The following is a 23,324-nucleotide window of genomic DNA, read 5'->3' as shown; positions in this document are numbered from 1 at the left end:
AGTATATCCCTGCGTGACATTCACTTCATTTGATTGAGTTTTATCTGTCTGGTGAGGGTTATAGTGCTTACCCTGACCTGTAACAGTGAATATGTAATAAACCTTAAAGCCAAACATGAGTGATCAAACCAACAAAACACTTAGTTGGTCTTGTGTCCTTTCAGGGTGAATGTCTGCAGTTTCTGGTCAAATTACATTTACTTTTATGTTGGGAAGATTCTAATGTTATGTCATAATGAAGTGCAGTAGATCACTCAGGTTGTGATCCATATGATTATTTTGCATTGATAGGGCAAATCCAGTGTGGCTAGATCCGTTCTGCAGAAACATGGAGCTGGCGGCTCAAGCAGAGCATGAGGACGACCTACCTGAAAACCTAAGTGACATCACCGATCTCTGGAACAGCCCAGCAAGGACACATGTAGGTTAACAAGCCCCCTGTCAGCTGCTTGACGCATTCACTGCTCAGTACAAAGCCATAAGGATCCTTAATATATGTCACAGACACAGTAGTAGAAATGTAGTTGCATAAATGCAGTTCCGGCACCAGTTCTTTTTCTTGCACACATTTATAGGTTTTTATTGTAAAGAAGTTACCAATTTAATGGTAAAAGAATAAATAAAATGGAAAACAGAGCACACTGAATCTTCCTTGGCATGCAAGGAATAAATGATAGATCAACCACAAGAAACCAAGTGTAATTCCAGCCTTGCTAAATATAAAGGATCTATATTATTTTACATCAGGATCCATAGGGATGTTAACGTTTCAGACAATGGGGTATATTACTAAAAGCAGTTATGAAGCTAAAGACCGCTGCTCCATAACTTGCCCGCTGCCTCTGAGGCTGTGGTCTTCAATCTGCCCGAACCTATACGATCGGGCTGATTGACACCCCCTGCTAGCGGCCGATTGGCCGCGAATCTGCAGGGGGCAGCATTGCACCAGCAGTTCTGGTGAACTGCTTGTGTAATGATAAATACCGATAGCGTATGCTGTCGGCATTCAGCAATGTCTGACAGCGTATCATGTTGGACAGACATTGGTAAATCTACCCCCTAGTATAGGTTAAGGACATGGACCCTGATGTAAAATATTAAAGGTCTTTTTTATCTGGCAAAGGCTGGAATTACACTTGGTTTCTTGTGACCAATTTAATGGTAACATCTGACCTCAGTTTTACACCTCTTCTCAGGAACAGAAAATTCCAATATTTTTTCAAATATTTTTTGCCATTAATATTGAGAATAGAAAAGAGGGGTGTCTCATAGCGTAACCATGTTTGGAATATGATGAAGTATTAAAAAGATAATCAAACTCACAATTTGAGATAGCACCAGAATGATAAGGTGCAAAATGTGCTGGCTGACACTCACTGTGAATTACAGCTAGACCCCATTTTTTATTTTCTATTGTCCACAGAACCTTCGTTTCAACGGTGATTACAAGGGGAGAAGCCTCATGTTTAAATGTTTGGAAATATCAGAGGTCTTTAGATCTCTGTACAATATTTGTAATGTACAGTAAGTTCTTTCAAGAGACAGTAGACACAAATTTTCCTATAACTCCATGTAATAGACACTACTATAAAGAAGAATATGCACAAATACTGATTTAAAAATCCAGTATAAAATATTTTAAAACTTAGAAGCTCCCAGTTTAGCACTGTTGATGAGAGCAGACACTCTCCCCCTTCCCTGCTTATGAAAAGACAGATTACACAAACAGGAGCAGCAGGAATCTGTAGACCTGGGTCTACATCTGACACGTTGGGCCTTGGTTAGGAGTCTAAAAATCAGCACAATATTATTAAAAACAAGGCTAAAACTATACATTGTTACAAAAACACTTCCAGATGGGCTATATAAATGGATTCTATATTGGTATAATGTACAGTGTAATAGGGGAGTGCCGGGGGAGTGCTGTAAATAGCTTGTGTATTGTGCAAGAACAAACGAGCAGATAGTTTTTTTTAAACCCTTATAAATCAACAACAGAAACACAAAAATATGAGTGTAACACCTGCTTGAGACCAACTAATTCATCAGTGGTCATTAAGAATAAATGGTGCTGACTGTAGGATCATTTATAAATAAATCTAAATAAATATTCTACGTCAGTTTTGCTAGCACTACTACTGATCACGCTATATCGCAAGTCTTCTGAGCATTATTTGCAGAGTAAACAAAAAAGACCATATTTGCAGATATCCCTGTCTCAGCACTAAATGTGCAAAAGTTTGTCTTTCATTATTTGCTTGACAAATAAATTATAATAACTAATTTTGTACGCCACGCGCATCTCATGAAACACACAGTTCTGATCATTTTAATAGAGATTTTAAAAATCTGGAATGTGTTTAGGTTAAATGAATGCTGTTTGTTCCTCTTTCTGTTTAAAACAACCTTTTCTCTCGTTTGTGACCAAGTTGTCGCTTCCTCTTTCAGGGAACCTTTGGACGAGAACCAACAGCTACCAAACCAGAAGATGACAGATACCTACGTGCAGCAATACAAGAGTACGATAACATCGCTAAACTTGGTCAGATTATGCGTGAAGGACCAATTAAGGTGAGATCAACGTGTATTCCGCTACAAATAAAAAAATGTCTGCTCTTTTTTCTTCCCTTGTCAATTGACCAGGAAATCATATGCATTATTTAAAAAATGCTTGGTTGTTGCATCCAATCATTGGCGGACTAACAAAGTAATAATTTTATGCAGCGTTAATTTACTTTACAAAAAAACTGAGATTCCTCAACTAGACATTGTAATCTGTAATTGTTTGTAGCAGCCAAATCTTTTAAAATAAAAAGGATATGGAAGGTGGAGTCCATATATAATATTATATTATAAGACCATCATTTTCATATATGTGTGTCTACCTTGATGGGTTGTTTTGGCCACTTTGTGGTATATATATTGTGTTCAGGTAGTGGAGTTTTTCATTTATGACTTTTGTATTTTAATGTGCAATTTAATACACAAAAGCAAGTGCTAAAAGTTAATACTGTGTTTTCAAAAGCAGTAAATTAGAATAATCTGTGCGTAAGCGCAAAATTATCAGATGACTTGTAATACAAGTGTAATGAAAGAGCTACTACCGCTTTGTGCTATCCATTGGAAGTATAGGGTGCTCTATATATGTATCAGTGCGTTAAATACCCAATGGAGTGTTATAGATCGAGTGAAGCACACTTGTAAATAGGTTCCACTTGTACTCTAGGTTATTATGTCTAAAGAGACATCAGTGAGGATTTGATGTTCTGTTTTATATGATGTTTTAAAACAAATTTCCAGTCCTAAATGGGACAAGATGAATATTCTGAGACATGAGAATTGCCCTTACCATCCCGAGTTACTGCAGTAACAGCTTTACTGATCAATTTAAACAGCTTTAACTTCATCCAACTATATTTGTAACGTTTTTCTGCCCTGCACTGAACACAAATGACTAAATAACTAGGGTTTAGAAGTCAAACTTTCATGAATTAGAAAAACCTTTCCAATTTAATGAGTCAGATAGAGCATGCAATTTTAACCCCTTAACGACCAGCGCCGTACCCTGTACGACGCTGGTCGTTATGCCCTTAAGGACCAGTGACGTATCCTGTACGTCGCTGCAGTCCTGGGCTTCTCTCTGCCGCGATCTCGATAAAAATAGTGAGATTGCGCTATTTCTACATGCCCCACGAGTGGGGCACTGCAGAAGTAGAGTTGCAGAGTTACCGATGCAGAGCGGTGGTGCCGATGGTGGGTGGGAGGGTAAGGAGGGAGGTGGGGGGGGGCGGCCCATCACTGGAGGAGGAGGGCGGGACCACTACACCAAGCTACAGGTATTGAAAGGCGGCAGTGAGGGGGAAGGGGCGAGGAGGGGCAATGAGGGGGATCCTATGTGGGATCCGTTGAGGGAAAGGGATCTGGGAGGGGGAGGGTAATGAGGGGGGGCAGCAACAGAAACTAAAAAAAATATTTTTTGTTTTTTTTTAAAAAGGTTAAAAATATAGCAATGATGGCAGCTAATATCTAGAGTGGGGAGGGTTAGAGAGCTCTTTGGGGGGGGGATCAGGGAGGTAAGGGGGATACTACCCTGCAGAATATATATATATATATATATATATATATATATATATATATATATATATATATATATATATATAAACTTACATTTTTATACTGGCAGACTTTCTGCCAGTACTTAAGATGGGAATGACCTTTGGGGGGGGAGAGAGAGCTGTTTGAGAGGGATCAGGGAGGGATCAGGGGGTGGGATGTGTCAGTTGGGAGGCTGAGCTCTACACTAAAGTTAATATTAACCCTACAAGCTACCTAATTAACCCCTTCACCGCTGGGCATAATACAAGTGTGGTACGCAGCGGCCTTCTAATTACCAAAAAGCAATGACAAAGCCATATATATCTGCTGTTTCTGAACAAAGAGGATCCCAGAGAAGCATTTACAACCATGTGTGCCATGATTGCACAAGCTGTAAATAATTTCAGTGAGAAACCTAAAATTGTGAAAAAGTTAACAATTTTTTTTATTTGATCGCATTTGGCAGTGAATTGGTGGCATGAAATATACCAAAATGGGCCTAGATTTGAGTTGTCTACTAAAAAATAATATTTCTTTCATGTAATTAACAAGAGTCCATGAGCTAGTGACGTATGGGATATACATTCCTACCAGGAGGGGCAAAGTTTCCCAAACCTTAAAATGCCTATAAATACACCCCTCACCACACCCACAAATCAGTTTTTACAAACTTTGCCTCCAAGGGAGGTGGTGAAGTAAGTTTGTGCTAGATTCTACGTTGATATGCGCTCCGCAGCAAGTTGGAGCCCGGTTTTCCTCTCAGCGTGCAGTGAATGTCAGAGGGATGTGAAGAGAGTATTGCCTATTGAATGCAGTGATCTCCTTCTACGGGGTCTATTTCATAAGGTTCTCTGTTATCGGTCGTAGAGATTCATCTCTTACCTCCCTTTTCAGATCGACGATATACTCTTATATTTACCATTACCTCTACTGATTCTCGTTTCAGTACTGGTTTGGCTTTCTACAAACATGTAGATGAGTGTCCTGGGGTAAGTAAGTCTTATTTTTTGTGACACTCTAAGCTATGGTTGGGCACTTTATTTATAAAGTTCTAAATATATGTATTCAAACATTTATTTGCCTTGACTCAGAATGTTCAACTTTCCTTATTTTCAGACAGTCAGTTTCATATTTGGGATTATGCATTGAATTATCATATTTTTCTTACCTCAAAAATTTGACTTTTTTCCCTGTGGGCTGTTAGGCTCGCGGGGGCTGAAAATGCTTCATTTTATTGCGTCATTCTTGGCGCGGACTTTTTTGGCGCAAAAATTATTTTCCGTTTCCGGCGTCATACGTGTCGCCGGAAATTACGTCATTTTTTTGACGTTATTTTGCGCCAAAAATGTCGGCGTTCCGGATGTGGCGTCATTTTTGGCGCCAAAAGCATTTAGGCGCCAAATAATGTGGGCGTCTTATTTGGCGCTAAAAAATATGGGCGTCGCTTTTGTCTCCACATTATTTCAGTCTCATTTTTCATTTGCTTCTGGTTGCTAGAAGCTTGATATTTGGCATTCTTTCCCATTCCTGAAACTGTCTTATAAGGAATTTGATCTATTTTGCTTTATATGTTGTTTTTTCTCTTACATATTGCAAGATGTCTCACGTTGCATCTGAGCCAGAAGATACTACAGGAAAATCACTGCCTGCTGGATCTACCAAAGCTAAGTGTATCTGCTGTAAATTTTTGGTAGCTATTCCTCCAGCTGTTGTTTGTAATAATTGTCATGACAAACTTGTTAAAGCAGATAATATTTCCTTTAGTAATGTACCATTGCCTGTTGCAGTTCCCTCAACATCTAAGGTGCAGAATGTTCCTGATAACATAAGAGATTTTGTTTCTGAATCCATAAAGAAGGCTTTGTCTGTTATTTCTCCTTCTAGTAAACGTAAAAAGTCTTTTAAATCTTCTCTCTCTACAGATGAATTTTTAAATGAACACCATCATTCTGATTCTTTGGACTCTTCTGATTCAGAGGATTCTATTTCAGAGATTGATACTGATAAATCTTCATATTTATTTAAGATGGAATTTATTCGCTCTTTACTTAAAGAAGTACTAATTGCTTTAGAAATAGAGGATTCTAGTCCTCTTGATACTAATTCTATACGTTTGGATAAGGTTTTTAAAGCTCCTGCGGTTATTCCAGAAGTTTTTCCTGTTCCTAATGCTATTTCTGCAGTGATTTCCAAAGAATGGGATAAATTGGGTAATTCATTTACTCCTTCTAAACGTTTTAAGCAATTATATCCTGTTCCGCCTGACAGGTTAGAATTTTGGGACAAAATCCCTAAAGTTGATGGGGCTATTTCTACCCTTGCTAAACGTACTACCATTCCTACGTCAGATGGTACCTCGTTTAAGGATCCTTTAGATAGAAAAATTGAATCCTTTCTAAGAAAAGCTTATCTGTGTTCAGGTAATCTTCTTAGACCTGCTATATCATTGGCTGATGTTGCTGCAGCTTCAACTTTTTGGTTGGAAACCCTAGCGCAACAAGTAGCAAATCGTGATTCTCATGATATTATTATTCTTCTTCAGCATGCTAATAATTTTATCTGTGATGCCATTTTTGATATTATTAGAGTTGATGTTAGGTTTATGTCTCTAGCTATCTTAGCCAGAAGAGCTTTATGGCTTAAGACTTGGAATGCTGATATGGCTTCTAAATCAACTCTACTTTCCATTTCTTTCCAGGGAAACAAATTATTTGGTTCTCAGTTGGATTCTATTATTTCAACTGTTACTGTTGGGAAAGGAACTTTTTTACCACAGGATAAAAAAACATAATTTATGCCTACCTGATAAATTTATTTCTCTTGTAGTGTATCCAGTCCACGGATCATCCATTACTTATGGGATATTAACTCCTCCCCAACAGGAAGTGCAAGAGGATTCACCCAGCAGAGCTGCTATATAGCTCCTCCCCTAACTGCCATTACCAGTCATTCGACCGAAAACATGCAGAGAAAGGAAAACCATAGGGTACAGTGGTGACTGTAGTTTAATGGAAAAATTACCTGCCTTAAAGTGACAGGGCGGGCCGTGGACTGGATACACTACAAGAGAAATAAATTTATCAGGTAAGCATAAATTATGTTTTCTCTTGTTAAGTGTATCCAGTCCACGGATCATCCATTACTTATGGGATACCAATACCAAAGCTAAAGTACACGGATGACGGGAGGGACAGGAAGGCTCTTTATACGGAAGGAACCACTGCCTGAAGAACCTTTCTCCCAAAAACAGCCTCCGAAGAAGCAAAAGTGTCAAATTTGTAAAATTTGGAAAAAGTATGAAGAGAAGACCAAGTTGCAGCCTTGCAAATCTGTTCAACAGAAGCCTCATTCTTAAAGGCCCAAGTGGAAGCCACAGCTCTAGTAGAATGTGCTGCAATTCTTTCAGGAGGCTGCTGTCCAGCAGTCTCATAGGCTAACCGTATTATGCTACGAAGCCAAAAGGAGAGAGAGGTAGCCGAAGCTTTTTGACCTCTCCTCTGACCAGAATAAACGACAAACAGGGAAGACGTTTGTCGAAAATCCTTAGTTGCCTGTAGATAAAATTTCAGGGCACGGACTACATCTAGATTGTGTAGCAGACGTTCCTTTTTCGAAGAAGGATTAGGACACAAAGATGTAACCACAATCTCTTGATTGATATTCCTGTTAGTGACCACCTTAGGTAGGAACCCAGGTTTAGTACGCAGAACTACCTTGTCTGAATGAAAAATCAGATAAGGAGAATCACAATGTAAGGCAGATAACTCAGAGACTCTTCGAGCCGAGGAAATCGCCATTAAAAACAGAACTTTCCAAGATAACAACTTGATATCAATGGAATGAAGGGGTTCAAACGGAACCCCCTGTAAAACATTAAGAACTAAGTTCAAACTCCATGGTGGAGCAACAGTTTTAAACACAGGCTTGATCCTAGCTAAAGCCTGACAAAAAGCTTGAACGTCCGGAACTTCTGACAGACGTTTGTGTAAAAGAATGGACAGAGCTGAAATCTGTCCCTTTAAGGAACTAGCGGATAAACCCTTTTCTAAACCTTCTTGTAGAAAAGACAATATCCTCGGAATCCTAACCTTACTCCATGAGTAACTCTTGGATTCGCACCAATATAAGTATTTGCGCCATATCTTATGGTAAATCTTTCTGGTAACAGGCTTCCTAGCCTGTATTAAGGTATCAATAACTGACTCAGAAAAACCACGTTTTGATAAAATCAAGCGTTCAATTTCCAAGCAGTCAGCTTCAGAGAAATTAGATTTTGATGTTTGAAGGGACCCTGGATCAGAAGGTCCTGTTTCAGAGGTAGCGACCAAGGTGGACAGGATGACATGTCCACTAGATCTGCATACCAAGTCCTGCGTGGCCATGCAGGCGTTATTAGAATCACTGATGCTCTCTCCTGTTTGATTCTGGCAATCAATCGAAGAAGCATCGGGAAGGGTGGAAACACATAAGCCATCCCGAAGGTCCAAGGTGCTGTCAAAGCATCTATCAGAACCGCTCCCGGATCCCTGGATCTGGACCCGTAACGAGGAAGCTTGGCGTTCTGTCGAGACGCCATGAGATCTATCTCTGGTTTGCCCCAACGTCGAAGTATTTGGGCAAAGACCTCCGGATGAAGTTCCCACTCCCCCGGATGAAAAGTCTGACGACTTAAGAAATCCGCCTCCCAGTTCTCCACTCCCGGGATGTGGATTGCTGACAGGTGGCAAGAGTGAGACTCTGCCCAGCGAATTATCTTTGATACTTCCATCATTGCTAGGGAGCTTCTTGTCCCTCCCTGATGGTTGATGTAAGCTACAGTTGTGATGTTGTCCGACTGAAACCTGATGAACCCCCGAGTTGTTAACTGGGGCCAAGCCAGAAGGGCATTGAGAACTGCTCTCAATTCCAGAATGTTTATTGGTAGGAGACTCTCCTCCTGATTCCATTGTCCCTGAGCCTTCAGAGAATTCCAGACAGCGCCCCAACCTAGTAGGCTGGCGTCTGTTGTTACAATTGTCCAGTCCGGCCTGCTGAATGGCATCCCCCTGGACAGATGTGGCCGAGAAAGCCACCATAGAAGAGAATTTCTGGTCTCTTGATCCAGATTCAGAGTAGGGGACAAGTCTGAGTAATCCCCATTCCACTGACTTAGCATGCACAATTGCAGCGGTCTGAGATGTAGACGTGCAAAGGGTACTATGTCCATTGCTGCTACCATTAAGCCGATCACCTCCATGCATTGAGCTACTGTATGAGACTTGGCAGTTTGAAAGCTTGAAGCTTGTATCAGAATGTCGTCTAGGTACGGAGCTACCGCAATTCCTCGCGGTCTTAGTACCGCCAGAAGAGCACACAGAACCTTTGTGAAGATTCTCGGAGCCGTAGCCAATCCGAATGGAAGAGCTACAAACTGGTAATGCCTGTCTAGAAAGGCAAACCTTAGATACCGGTAATGATCTTTGTGAATCGGTATGTGAAGGTAAGCATCCTTTAAATCCACTGTGGTCATGTACTGACCCTTTTGGATCATGGGTAAAATTGTCCGAATAGTTTCCATTTTGAACGATGGAACTCTTAGGAATTTGTTTAGGATCTTTAAATCCAAGATTGGCCTGAAAGTTCCCTCTTTTTTGGGAACCACAAACAGATTTGAGTAAACCCTTGTCCTTGTTCCGACCGCGGAACCGGATGGATCACTCCCATTAATAAAAGATCTTGTACGCAGCGTAGAAACGCCTCTTTCTTTATTTGGTTTGTTGACAACCTTGACAGATGAAATCTCCCTTTTGGGGGAGAGAATTTGAAGTCTAGAAGGTATCCCTGAGATATGATCTCTAACGCCCAGGGATCCTGGACATCTCTTGCCCAAGCCTGGGCGAAGAGAGAAAGTCTGCCCCCCACTAGATCCGTTCCCGGATCGGGGGCCCTCGATTCATGCTGTCTTAGGGGCAGCAGCAGGTTTCCTGGCCTGCTTGCCCTTGTTCCAGGACTGGTTAGGTCTCCAGCCTTGTCTGTAGCGAGCAACAGCTCCTTCCTGTTTTGGTGCAGAGGAAGTTGATGCTGCTCCTGCTTTGAAATTACGAAAGGAACGAAAATTAGACTGTCTAGCCTTAGGTTTGGCTCTGTCTTGAGGCAGGGCATGGCCTTTACCTCCTGTAATGTCAGCGATAATTTCTTTCAACCCGGGCCCGAATAAGGTCTGCCCTTTGAAAGGTATATTAAGCAATTTAGATTTAGAAGTAACGTCAGCTGACCAGGATTTTAGCCACAGTGCTCTGCGTGCCTGAATGGCGAATCCGGAATTCTTAGCCGTAAGTTTAGTTAAATGTACTACGGCATCTGAAATAAATGAGTTAGCTAACTTAAGGGCTTTAAGCTTGTGTGTAATCTCATCTAATGGAGCTGATTCAAGTGTCTCTTCCAGAGACTCAAACCAAAATGCTGCTGCAGCCGTGACAGGCGCAATGCATGCAAGAGGTTGCAATATAAAACCTTGTTGAACAAACATTTTCTTAAGGTAACCCTCTAACTTTTTATCCATTGGATCTGAAAAGGCACAGCTATCCTCCACCGGGATAGTGGTACGCTTAGCTAAAGTAGAAACTGCTCCCTCCACCTTAGGGACCGTTTGCCATAAGTCCCGTGTGGTGGCGTCTATTGGAAACATCTTTCTAAATATCGGAGGGGGTGAGAACGGCACACCGGGTCTATCCCACTCCTTAGTAACAATTTCAGTAAGTCTCTTAGGTATAGGAAAAACGTCAGTACTCGCCGGGTACCGCAAAATATTTATCCAACCTACACATTTTCTCTGGTATTGCAACTGTGTTACAATCATTCAGAGCCGCTAACACCTCCCCTAGTAATACACGGAGGTTTTCCAGCTTAAATTTAAAATTTGAAATATCTGAATCCAGTTTGTTTGGATCAGAACCGTCACCCGCAGAATGAAGCTCTCCGTCCTCATGTTCTGCAAATTGTGACGCAGTGTCTGACATGGCCCTAATATTATCAGCGCACTCTGTTCTCACCCCAGAGTGATCACGCTTACCTCTTAGTTCTGGTAATTTAGCCAAAACTTCAGTCATAACAGTAGCCATATCCTGTAATGTGATTTGTAATGGCCGCCCAGATGTACTCGGCGCTACAATATCACGCACCTCCCGAGCGGGAGATGCAGGTACTGACACGTGAGGCAAGTTAGTCGGCATAACTCTCCCCTCGTTGTTTGGTGAAATATGTTCAATTTGTACAGATTGACTTTTATTTAAAGTAGCATCAATACAGTTAGTACATAAATTTCTATTGGGCTCCACTTTGGCTTTAGCACATATAGCACAGATATCTTCCTCTGAATCAGACATGTTTAACACACTAGCAAATAAACTAGCAACTTGGAAATACTTTTCAAGTAATTTACTATAATATGAAAACGTACTGTGCCTATAAGAAGCACAGAAAAAGTTATGACAGTTGAAAATTAATAAACTGAAAAGTTATAGCATCAAATCTTTGTAAAAAACACAATTTTAGCAAAGGATTGCTCCCATTAGCAAAGGATAACTAACCCTGATAGCAGAAAAAAAAAAAAAATACAGAAATAAACGGGTTTTTTTTTTTTTATCACAGTCAACTACAATCTCACAGCTCTGCTGTGAGTGATTACCTCCCTCAAAACAAGTTTTGAAGACCCCTGAGTTCTGTAGAGATGAACCGGATCATGCAGGGAAGACAATAAACTTCTGACTTAATTTTTTTGATGCGTAGCAAAAGCACCAAAAAAGGTCCCTCCCCCTCACACATAACAGTGAGAGAGATCAGTAAACTGTCATAAATTAAATAAAACGACTGCCAAGTGGAAAAAAATAGTGCCCAAAACATTTTTTCACCCAGTACCTCAGAAAATTAAACGATTTTACATGCCAGCAAAAAACGTTTAACATTAATAAATTGAGTGTTATTAAAAAGCCTGTTGCTAGTCCCTGCAAATTAGGCTAAAGTTTTATGCATACAGTATAATTCCAGTGAAGTGCCATTCCCCAGAATACTGAAGTGTAAAATATACATACATGACAGCCTGATACCAGTTGCTGCTACTGCATTTAAGGCTGAGTTTACATTATATCGGTATGGCAGAATTTTCTCATCAATTCCATTGTCAGAAAATAATAAGCTGCTACATACCTCTTTGCAGATTAATCTGCCCGCTGTCCCCTGATCTGAAGTTTACCTCTCCTCAGATGGCCGAGAAACAGCAATATGATCTTAACTACTCCGGCTAAAATCATAGAAAAACTCAGGTAGATTCTTCTTCAAATTCTACCAGAGAAGGAATAACACACTCCGGTGCTATTATAAAATAACAAACTTTTGATTGAAGGTATGAAACTAAGTATAATCACCACAGTCCTCTCACACATCCTATCTATTCGTTGGGTGCAAGAGAATGACTGGTAATGGCAGTTAGGGGAGGAGCTATATAGCAGCTCTGCTGGGTGAATCCTCTTGCACTTCCTGTTGGGGAGGAGTTAATATCCCATAAGTAATGGATGATCCGTGGACTGGATACACTTAACAAGAGAAATCTAAAGGTAAAAACAGGGCTAACAATCGTTTTCGTTCCTTTCGTTTCAACAAAGAACAAAAGCCTGATCCTTCGTCCTCAGGAGCAGTTTCAGTTTGGAAACCATCTCCAGTCTGGAATAAATCCAAGCCTGCTAGAAAGGCAAAGCCTGCTTCTAAGTTCACATGAAGGTACGGCCCTCATTCCAGTTCAGCTGGTAGGGGGCAGGTTACGTTTTTTCAAAGAAATTTGGATCGATTCTGTTCACAATCTTTGGATTCAGAGCATTGTTTCAGAAGGGTACAGAATTGGTTTCAAGATGAGACCTCCTGCAAAGAGATTTTTTCTTTCCCGTGTCCCAGTAAATCCAGTGAAAGCTCAAGCATTTCTGAATTGTGTTTCAGATCTAGAGTTGGCTGGAGTAATTATGCCAGTTCCAGTTCCGGAACAGGGGATGGGGTTTTATTCAAATCTCTTCATTGTACCAAAGAAGGAGAATTCCTTCGGACCAGTTCTGGATCTAAAATTATTGAATCGTTATGTAAGGATACCAACGTTCAAGATGGTAACTGTAAGGACTATATTGCCTTTTGTTCAGCAAGGGAATTATATGTCCACAATAGATTTACAGGATGCATATCTGCATATTCCGATTCATCCAGATCATTTTCAGTTCCTGAGATTCTCTTTTCTAGACAAGCATTACCAATTTGTGGCTCTACCGTTTGGCCTTGCTACAGCTCCAAGAATTTTCACAAAGATTCTCGGTGCCCTTCTGTCTGTAATCAGAGAACAGGGTATTGTGGTATTTCCTTATTTGGACGATATCTTGGTACTTGCTCAGTCTTTACATTTAGCAGAGTCTCATACGAATCGACTTGTGTTGTTTCTTCAAGATCATGGTTGGAGGATCAATTTACCAAAAAGTTCTTTGATTCCTCAAACAAGGGTAACCTTTCTGGGTTTCCAGATAGATTCAGTGTCCATGACTCTGTCTTTAACAGACAAGAGACGTCTAAAATTGATTACAGCTTGTCGAAACCTTCAGTCACAATCATTCCCTTCGGTAGCCTTATGCATGGAAATTCTAGGTCTTATGACTGCTGCATCGGACGCGATCCCCTTTGCTCGTTTTCACATGCGACCTCTTCAGCTCTGTATGCTGAACCAATGGTGCAGGGATTACACGAAGATATCTCAATTAATATCTTTAAAACCGATTGTTCGACACTCTCTAACGTGGTGGACAGATCACCATCGTTTAATTCAGGGGGCTTCTTTTGTTCTTCCGACCTGGACTGTAATTTCAACAGATGCAAGTCTTACAGGTTGGGGAGCTGTGTGGGGATCTCTGACGGCACAGGGAGTTTGGGAATCTCAGGAGGTGAGATTACCGATCAATATTTTGGAACTCCGTGCAATTTTCAGAGCTCTTCAGTTTTGGCCTCTTCTGAAGAGAGAATCGTTCATTTGTTTTCAGACAGACAATGTCACAACTGTGGCATACATCAATCATCAAGGAGGGACTCACAGTCCTCTGGCTATGAAAGAAGTATCTCGAATTCTGGTTTGGGCGGAATCCAGCTCCTGTCTAATCTCTGCGGTTCATATCCCAGGTGTAGACAATTGGGAAGCGGATTATCTCAGTCGCCAAACGTTGCATCCGGGCGAATGGTCTCTTCACCCAGAGGTATTTCTTCAGATTGTTCAAATGTGGGGACTTCCAGAGATAGATCTGATGGCCTCTCATCTAAACAAGAAACTTCCCAGGTATCTGTCCAGATCCCGGGATCCTCAGGCGGAGGCAGTGGATGCATTATCACTTCCTTGGAAGTATCATCCTGCCTATATCTTTCCGCCTCTAGTTCTTCTTCCAAGAGTAATCTCCAAGATTCTGAGGGAATGCTCGTTTGTTCTGCTAATAGCTCCGGCATGGCCTCACAGGTTTTGGTATGCGGATCTTGTCCGGATGGCATCTTGCCAACCATGGACTCTTCCGTTAAGACCAGACCTTCTGTCGCAAGGTCCTTTTTTCCATCCGGATCTGAAATCCTTAAACTTAAAGGTATGGAGATTGAACGCTTGATTCTTAGTCAAAGAGGTTTCTCTGACTCTGTGATTGATACTATGTTACAGGCTCGTAAATCTGTATCTAGAGAGATATATTATAGAGTCTGGAAGACTTATATTTCTTGGTGTCTTACTCATCATTTTTCTTGGTATTCTTTTAGAATTCCGAGAATATTACAATTTCTTCAGGATGGTTTAGATAAGGGTTTGTCCGCAAGTTCCTTGAAAGGACAAATCTCTGCTCTTTCTGTTCTTTTTCACAGAAAGATTGCTATTCTTCCTGATATTCATTGTTTTGTACAAGCTTTGGTTCGTATAAAACCTGTCATTAAGTCAATTTCTCCTCCATGGAGTTTGAATTTGGTTCTGGGAGCTCTTCAAGCTCCTCCGTTTGAACCTATGCATTCATTGGACATTAAATTGCTTTCTTGGAAAGTTTTGTTCCTTTTGGCCATCTCTTCTGCCAGAAGAGTTTCTGAATTATCTGCTCTTTCTTGTGAGTCTCCTTTTCTGATTTTTCATCAGGATAAGGCGGTGTTGCGAACTTCTTTTGAATTTTTACCTAAGGTTGTGAATTCCAACAACATTAGTAGAGAAATCGTGGTTCCTTCATTATGTCCTAATCCTAAGAATTCTAAGGAGAAATCGTTACATTCTTTGGATGTTGTTAGAGCTTTGAAATATTATGTTGAAGCTACTAAATCTTTCCGAAAGACTTCTAGTCTATTTGTCATCTTTTCTGGTTCTAGAAAAGGCCAGAAAGCTTCTGCCATTTCTTTGGCATCCTGGTTGAAATCTTTAATTCATCTTGCCTATGTTGAGTCGGGTAAAACTCCGCCTCAGAGGATTACAGCTCATTCTACTAGGTCAGTTTCTACTTCCTGGGCGTTTAGGAATGAAGCTTCAGTTGATCAGATTTGCAAAGCAGCGACTTGGTCCTCTTTGCATACTTTTACTAAATTCTACCATTTTGATGTATTCTCTTCTTCTGAAGCAGTTTTTGGTAGAAAGGTACTTCAGGCAGTGGTTTCGGTTTGAATCTTCTGCTTATGTTTTTCATTAAACTTTATTTTGGGTGTGGATTATTTTCAGCAGGAATTGGCTGTCTTTATTTTATCCCTCCCTCTCTAGTGACTCTTGTGTGGAAAGATCCACATCTTGGGTATTCATTATCCCATATGTCACTAGCTCATGGACTCTTGTTAATTACATGAAAGAAAACATAATTTATGTAAGAACTTACCTGATAAATTCATTTCTTTCATATTAACAAGAGTCCATGAGGCCCACCCTTTTTTGTGGTGGTTATGATTTTTTTGTATAAAGCACAATTATTCCAATTCCTTATTTTATATGCTTCGCACTTTTTTCTTATCACCCCACTTCTTGGCTATTCGTTAAACTGATTTGTGGGTGTGGTGAGGGGTGTATTTATAGGCATTTTAAGGTTTGGGAAACTTTGCCCCTCCTGGTAGGAATGTATATCCCATACGTCACTAGCTCATGGACTCTTGTTAATATGAAAGAAATGAATTTATCAGGTAAGTTCTTACATAAATTATGTTATATAGTTTTGATAGGTAAATATAAAAAAGGCTCTATTTCTGTTTAAATGTAGTGATGGCAAAAATGCTAAAATTGCTCTGGTCTTTTGAAGAAGTTTTTGTCTGAAATGCCCGGTCCTTAAGGGGTTAAGCAACTTTCTAATTTACTCCTATTATCAATTTTTATTCGTTCATTTTATTCGTTCTCTTGCTCTCTTTATTTAAAAAGCAGGAATGTGAAACTTAGGAGCCAGCCCATTTTTGGTTGAGAACCTGGCTTATGCTTGCTTATTGGTGGCTAAATGTAGCCACCAATAAGCAAACACTATCCAGGGTGCTGAACCTAAAATAAGCTTTACATTTCTGATTTTTAAATAAAGATAGCAAGAGAACGAAGAAAATGTAATAGGAGTAAATTAGAAAGTTACTTAAAATTGCATGCACTATCTGAACCATGAAAGAAAAAAAATTGAGTTTTGTATCCCTTTAAGATTAAGCTCTTTCTCTAGGGATTCCTTTTTTTAACTTAAAGAGATATGAAACATATTTTGTTTATATTTTAAATCAGTTTATTGCGCTTTTAAAAATGCAGTATGACTTATTTTGACTCATACTAAACTTTTAAAGGCACTATCAACCTATATAAACTGTAAAATAAATGTTTTCTGTTCCTTTGAACTCCCTTGTATAAGAGCATACTACGGTATGCTTAGGAATGTGCACGTTTTGAGCACTATATGCATTACATTGTCATAAACGCTGCAGCCACTTTTTTTAATAAAAGTTTCATTTTAATTTCTGTGCCTTCTAAATTTCACACACACAGTGTAGATTTAATGAAAGTACAGAGTGCCCTTAAAAAACAAATGTAGTATCGTCACCAACAGACCCTGTTGATCCATAAAAAGAGTCATGTGATTAAAAATAACTTTTATGTCCGTGCTGAAACTGTCACAGGGATCGCTGCTCAAAGTGGTGTTGGATGATTATATGAGGCTGAAAAAATTGCTAGCGCAACGTATGATCCACAAGGCAACTACCAGTTCTGGGGACCAGTCCTCAGTCACAGAGGTAGATAGCATTTTGCGGTGGCGTGCAGGCAGAGTGAGCCTGGTGTATTCATTGTATGTGCATGGTGTGATTTTTACATTGTACTAAAGTCTTGCTACATAAACCGTGTACTTACTGTAATCATTGATTTTACAGGCTAACAGGTGAGTAGTGTTTATTTATTTTTATTTTTTTTACAAAAGAAAAAATACCGCAAACCTGAAGCTGCAGGAACAAAAGGGATTTGTTCACGGTTTCTGTTAACTGGTGCCTGACCATAGAGGTGGTCATGAGATGCAAACATAACTAATACTTCTGTTCTCATAGAAAACTTGGTCTCATACATTACAGAAGCAGGAGATTCCCTGAAGCTCACTCATCTCTCCATTCCTTAAAGGGACATGGCAGTCAGTATGAAACTTCAATGATTCCCAAAGAGCGCACAATTCCAAAAACGTTCAAATTCACTGCTTTTATCAAATCTACTTCTTTCTCTTTCATGAAATGAAGCTCCTTTCCATCAAGAATACAACGGTAGGCAAAGAAGCGTGCACGTGCGTTAAGCACTTTAGGTATACAATTGTTAGAAATGCTGTTGCAAACACATCTGCCATATAGATCTCAAGGCACGTGCATGCTCCTGAGGCTACCTCAGTATGCTCTCATGGAAAGGAGCTAAGTTTCATCAAAGGAGACCAAGAGAAACAAGTACATTTGACAATAGAAGTAAGTTAGAAATGTTTCTTTAGTCAGATATGTTTCTTTAAGCGGATATTGCCAATCTGGACTTTTATCAGTAGACAACTAGGTTAGCTACAGTCATAAAGTTAGTATAAATTGCATTGTTTTGCAGTTGTTATCTGATACGGCCAATTAAATACATATATGTAGCAGGGTTGGCCTTGATAAGTCAGCAGGGTGAATTTTAAGTCATGAGAATTAGAAAATCCTCCATTTTCCGAGCTAAATTACATAAAAGGGGCAAAATAAATAATGAAAATATACTGCAAGGTTGTTTTACTACCCATAACTAACGATTTTATATAAACATTTCAATGTGTTTATTGTCTCTTTAACCAAAGGAGAAAATCAACCCGCACATGAAAGATATTAGTGATATGAATGGTTTGTATTTAGCTGATCTAACAATTTATACAATTTAGTTCACTTTGTTTAAAGGAGGCCTAAAGAGTCCTTATCAGAAACTGTGTTTAAAGGGACATTTTTTCTATTTGTTACATCTATATTTTAGAATTAACTACAGATTATATTTTTATGCACACAAAGAATAGTAAGAAAACAATCTAAAAGATTATTATGTTCACCTGCATTGTAGGGAAATACCCAGTGTTCTCTATACGTTATGATTAGTTTTTAAGTTTTTTTTCTCTTTAATGTATTTGTATGTTAGAATTGCAGTGATCTAAAGGAGTGAAACACATGAGGTTGGTTTTGTTTGTGTGCCACAGAATCAGGGTCAGAACTACAGGGGACTTAGTTGAGACTGGGGCCCATACTTCTAGGGGGCCCATTAGCTTAACTCCTTAGCTATAAAACTTAAAAGCACATATATTCAGACAGAGCACACAATTTACTTCTAAATTGCTTTGTGCTCTTGATATAATGGCTGGAAAAAATACCTAGGTAGGCTCAATGCATTACTGGGAACTAGCTGCTCATATATGCCTTGTGTCATTAGCTCACCGGTGTTCAGCTAGCTCACAGTAGTACATTTATCCACCTAAAACAAAGAATGCCAAGCGAACAAAGTAAATTTGATGATAAATACAATTTGGAAAGTTTTTTTAAAAATTGTATGCCCTGTCTGAATCATGAAAGAAAGTGTTTGGGGTTTCCTTTCATTGTATAATTGTAAACTGCTGATGCTATAAATTTAAAAAAAATGTCTGTAAGATTATATTGCCACATCAAATTTACATTTTCTATGGTCAATCAATTGTGACCAAGTTTTTATGCAGTGAACTCATGCAATGTTATGTTTAAGACAGTAATTACTGTGTATATGCTACAAGATGAATGTTTATCTCAGATGATATGATGAGACTATGCACTAGAAGGTTGCATGCTTGACTGACGAGATTATCCGCAACTAACTAATGATCTTGTTTTACAGTTGATCCAGAATGATTTGGATGAAGATGATGACCAAAGCCCAAGACAGGGATCCCTCCGTTTCCGGCACAAGCAGCCCATTGAACTAAAGGGTCCAGATGGAATTCACGTTGTTCATGGCAGCACTGGAACGCTGTTGACCTCTGACCTTAATAGTTTGCCTGAGGATGACCAGAGAGGTCTTGGCCGATCTCTGGAGACGCTCAATACAGACACTGGTGCCTTTAATGACAGAAATGCTCGTACAGAGTCTGCAAAGTCTACACCAATGCACAAAATGAGAGAGACCATTGTAGAAAGTCCTTTGGAGATAACAGAATTATGACTAGAGGTGGCCTCATTGGTCTAGCAGTGAAGAAGCGAGTACTGTGGCAGAACTACAGCATCATGCAACAAAAGAATGTGTTTGCTGGTGAAAGCTTGAGTTAGGCCAATGAAGAGCACAAAAACGTATCCAGAGAATCTAGTGTTATATGATGTTCACTGGTCAACTGTAAACTTGAAGGATTTCAAAATCAATTGTCCAATAGTGTTAAAAGAAACTATATAAGGAAGAAAGGGAGGAAAGTTATTTTTAAGAAAAAGATGCAGTATTGAGATGAACAAACCGATGCTGAGCATGGCCCAGTACCACAGATTCTTTTCTGCGGGCAGTTAAAGACTCTTCTGGTCTAGAACTTAAGTTTCTATGAAAAGTTAACACTAGCCTGGACACTGCCCAGACCTTTGAGGTCATAACACAAAACCTAAAGACTTTTAGATGAACTTTCTGTTGTGCTGGCTTACCAAAAGTATGCAAGCTCTACGGCTGAATCCCCATGGGTCCTGAATGAGTTCAAGTGTGTATTTCCTTACTTTTAAGTGTTTGTGATTTAAAAGGGGTAAAAGGCTACATGGGTGGGGTGGAAATACGATATCATTTTGGTTGAACCATGTGTCGGATTGTATGCTATTTATTTGAATAAAAAAAATATCAGGACATATAGCTGGTTTCTAGTTAAACCAGTAAAGTACCAGTAACTTGTTGCTAAAAGGGTTTTTCCTAACTCTGCACCCGTAATGGCAAATGTCATTCAGGGGAAAATAAATGTTAAAAGTTTTATTTTATTTTTTGTCATTTAAAATGAAATACAACATTTAAGCAAAATTGTATAGAGAAATTAAATATTTAGAATAGTAACATAAAATACAAAATTAGGTAACAAATAAATGGGTCTTAAGTTGTTTGCGTATTCAAAAACTAACATCAAATGAAGCAAAAACATAATAATTAATATTGTTAAAAAAAAAAAAAAAGAAGAGTAACACTAAAGGGCCAAATAATCTAAAAATTGGTTGGCATGGAGTGAAATCATTACGCCGACCCTCATACACACACCGTAGTTCATTTTCATAAACGGGCTGAACATGAAAGTCCTAGTGAGTAGCAAGTTGCCTCCCATAGAGAAACAAAGCTGTATGGAATGGGTACTCTTGTAAGGAAGACCAAATGTCCTTGACAATCTCGCCCCTCCTACCATAGTTTGGAAATCACACACTCATCCTTAGCCCTGGCATACTACTCTGACACGGTACCTACGCAGATGTTCCTGTACTGCTGAGTGGCACTGGAGAAAATTTCAGAGTTCAGCTGATTTTCTTCATTACAAATTCATCTTGAACTCCTACTATTCTGCCCTTAATCTCCATAAGCAACACTACTTCTCTACTCTTTCTTCAAACAAAAAACGTCTGTTCTCCACTTTCAATACTCTCCTCCGCCCTCCCCCACCTCTTAATACAACTTCTCTGTCAGCTCAAGACTTTGCCAGCCACTTCATTTACAAAATCGACTCCATCAGAAATGAAATCAGCTCTCAACATAATTCCATTTCCCCCCCTCAAGCTCTCAATCAACCACAACCCACATAACCTTAACTCATTCTCCCCTGTTACTGAGGAAGAAGTTTCGGCACTTATACTGCACTCTCACCTTACTACCTGTCCCCTTGACCCTATCCCCTCACAGCTACCCTTACCCCTATACTAACACACATTTTCAACCTCTCCCTCAGCACCAATATATTTCCCTCATTGCTGAAACATGCACTGGTCACACCTATCCTCAAAAAACCTTCCCTTGATCCTACCATCCAACTACCGCCCTATTTCCCTCCTACCTCAAAGCTTCTCGAAAAAGTAGTATATGCACGCCTATCCCATTTCCTTATGTTAAACTCCCTTCTTGACCCACTGCAATCTGGATTTCGTCCCCATCTCTCCACAGAGACAGCAAATGTTAAGGTTACTAATGACCTACTTACAGCAAAATCAATAGGCCACTTCTCTCTGCTTATCCTCCTTGATCTGTCCGCAGCCTTTGACACTGTTGACCACTCTCTTTTGCTCCAAACCCTCCAATCCTTCGGCATCTGTGACACAGCTCTTTTGTGGCTCTCTTCCTACCTGTCAAACTGTACCTTTAGTATAGCCCTCTCTGGGGCCTCCTCTGCCCCGCCACCACTTTCTGTTGGAGTACCGCAATCTTCACGTCATCACTAGGTTCCCTAGCATACATCCGGTTTCCAATATCATTTGTATGCCAACTACACCCATATCTACTTCTCTGCACCAGACCTTTCTCCTTCCTTGCTAACCCGTGTCACTAACTGTCTTTCTCACATCTATTCCTGAATGTCCTCTCACTACCTCAAGGTAAATCACACCAAAACTGGAGAACACCTCCGGATGGAGTGCCCACTCCCCGGGATGAAAAATATGTCTGCTCAGGAAGTCCGCTTCCAAGTCCACACATGGAATGTGGATGGCAAAAAGACAGCAATATTGAGCTTCCACCCACTGAACAATCCGAGCCACCTCCTTAATGGCTAAGGAACTCTGTGTTCCTCCCTGGTGGTTGATGTAAGCCACTAAGGTTAAGGCTCCAAGGAGGAGCAACAGACTTAAACACAGGCCTGATTCTGACCAGAGTCTGACAAAAAGATTGAACATCTGGCACATACGCCAATCGCTTATGCAACAAATAGATCATTCAGAAATCTGACACTTCAGAGAACTGTCTGACAATCCTTTCTCCAGACCCTCCTGGAGAAAAGACAAAATCCTAGGAATCCTGACCCTACTCCAAGAGTAGCCCTTGGATTCGCACCAATAAAGATATTTACGCCATACCTTATGGTAAATCTTTCTAGTAACAGGTTTGCAAGCCTGAATCATGGTCTCAATGATAAACTCAGAAAGACTACGCTTACACAGAACTAAGCGTTCAATCTCCAAGCAGTCAATTTCAGAGAAACGAGATTTGGATGAAGGAATGGACCCTGAGTTAGAAGGTCCTTCCTCAGAGGTAGCCTCCAAAGTGGAAGAGATGACATTTTCACTAGGTCTGCGTACCAGATCCTGCAAGGCCAAGCAGGAGCTATTAGAATTACCGATGCTCCCTCCTGTTTGATACGAGCAATGACTCGTGGAAGGAGAGCAAACGGAGAAAATAGATATGCCAGACTGAAATCTCAAGGAACCGCCAGAGCATCTATCAGGACGGCCTGCGGATCTCTCGACCTTGAACCATACCTTGGAAGATTGGCGTTCTGTCGAGACGCCATCAGATTCAACTCCAGCATCCACCATTTAAAGGTTAACCTGGAAAACACCTCCGGATGGAGTGCCCACTCCCCAGGATGAAAAATCTGTCTGCTCAGGAAGTCCGCTTCCAAGTTGTCCACACCTGGAATGTGGATGGCAGAAAGACAGCAATATTGAGCTTTCACCCACTGAACAATCCGAGCCACCTCTTTAATGGCTAAGGAACTCTGCGTTCCTCCCTGGTGGTTGATGTAAGCCACTAAGCTGATATTGTCCGACTGAAA

At 40.2% G+C, this 23,324-nt stretch overlaps 1 protein-coding gene across 1 annotated transcript; it reads left to right on the top strand.

The window, feature by feature from the left end:
* Window positions 1–291: 291 nt before the first annotated feature.
* Window positions 292–20,562, top strand: LOC128644481 (cadherin-23-like; the record flags this gene model as incomplete). Its single annotated transcript, XM_053697066.1, has 4 exons — window positions 292–421; window positions 2,449–2,571; window positions 17,230–17,343; window positions 19,457–20,562. Coding segments are annotated over 4 exons (691 nt in total), but the record flags the coding sequence as incomplete, so codon positions are not given.
* Between the last annotated feature and the right edge of the window lie 2,762 nt (window positions 20,563–23,324).

Source organism: Bombina bombina, unplaced genomic scaffold (genome assembly GCF_027579735.1).
Source record: "Bombina bombina isolate aBomBom1 unplaced genomic scaffold, aBomBom1.pri scaffold_2507, whole genome shotgun sequence".
NCBI classification, from domain to species: domain Eukaryota; kingdom Metazoa; phylum Chordata; class Amphibia; order Anura; family Bombinatoridae; genus Bombina; species Bombina bombina.
The sequence above is the reverse complement of the archived record's forward strand: the minus strand, read 5'-3'. Positions and strand labels throughout refer to the sequence as shown.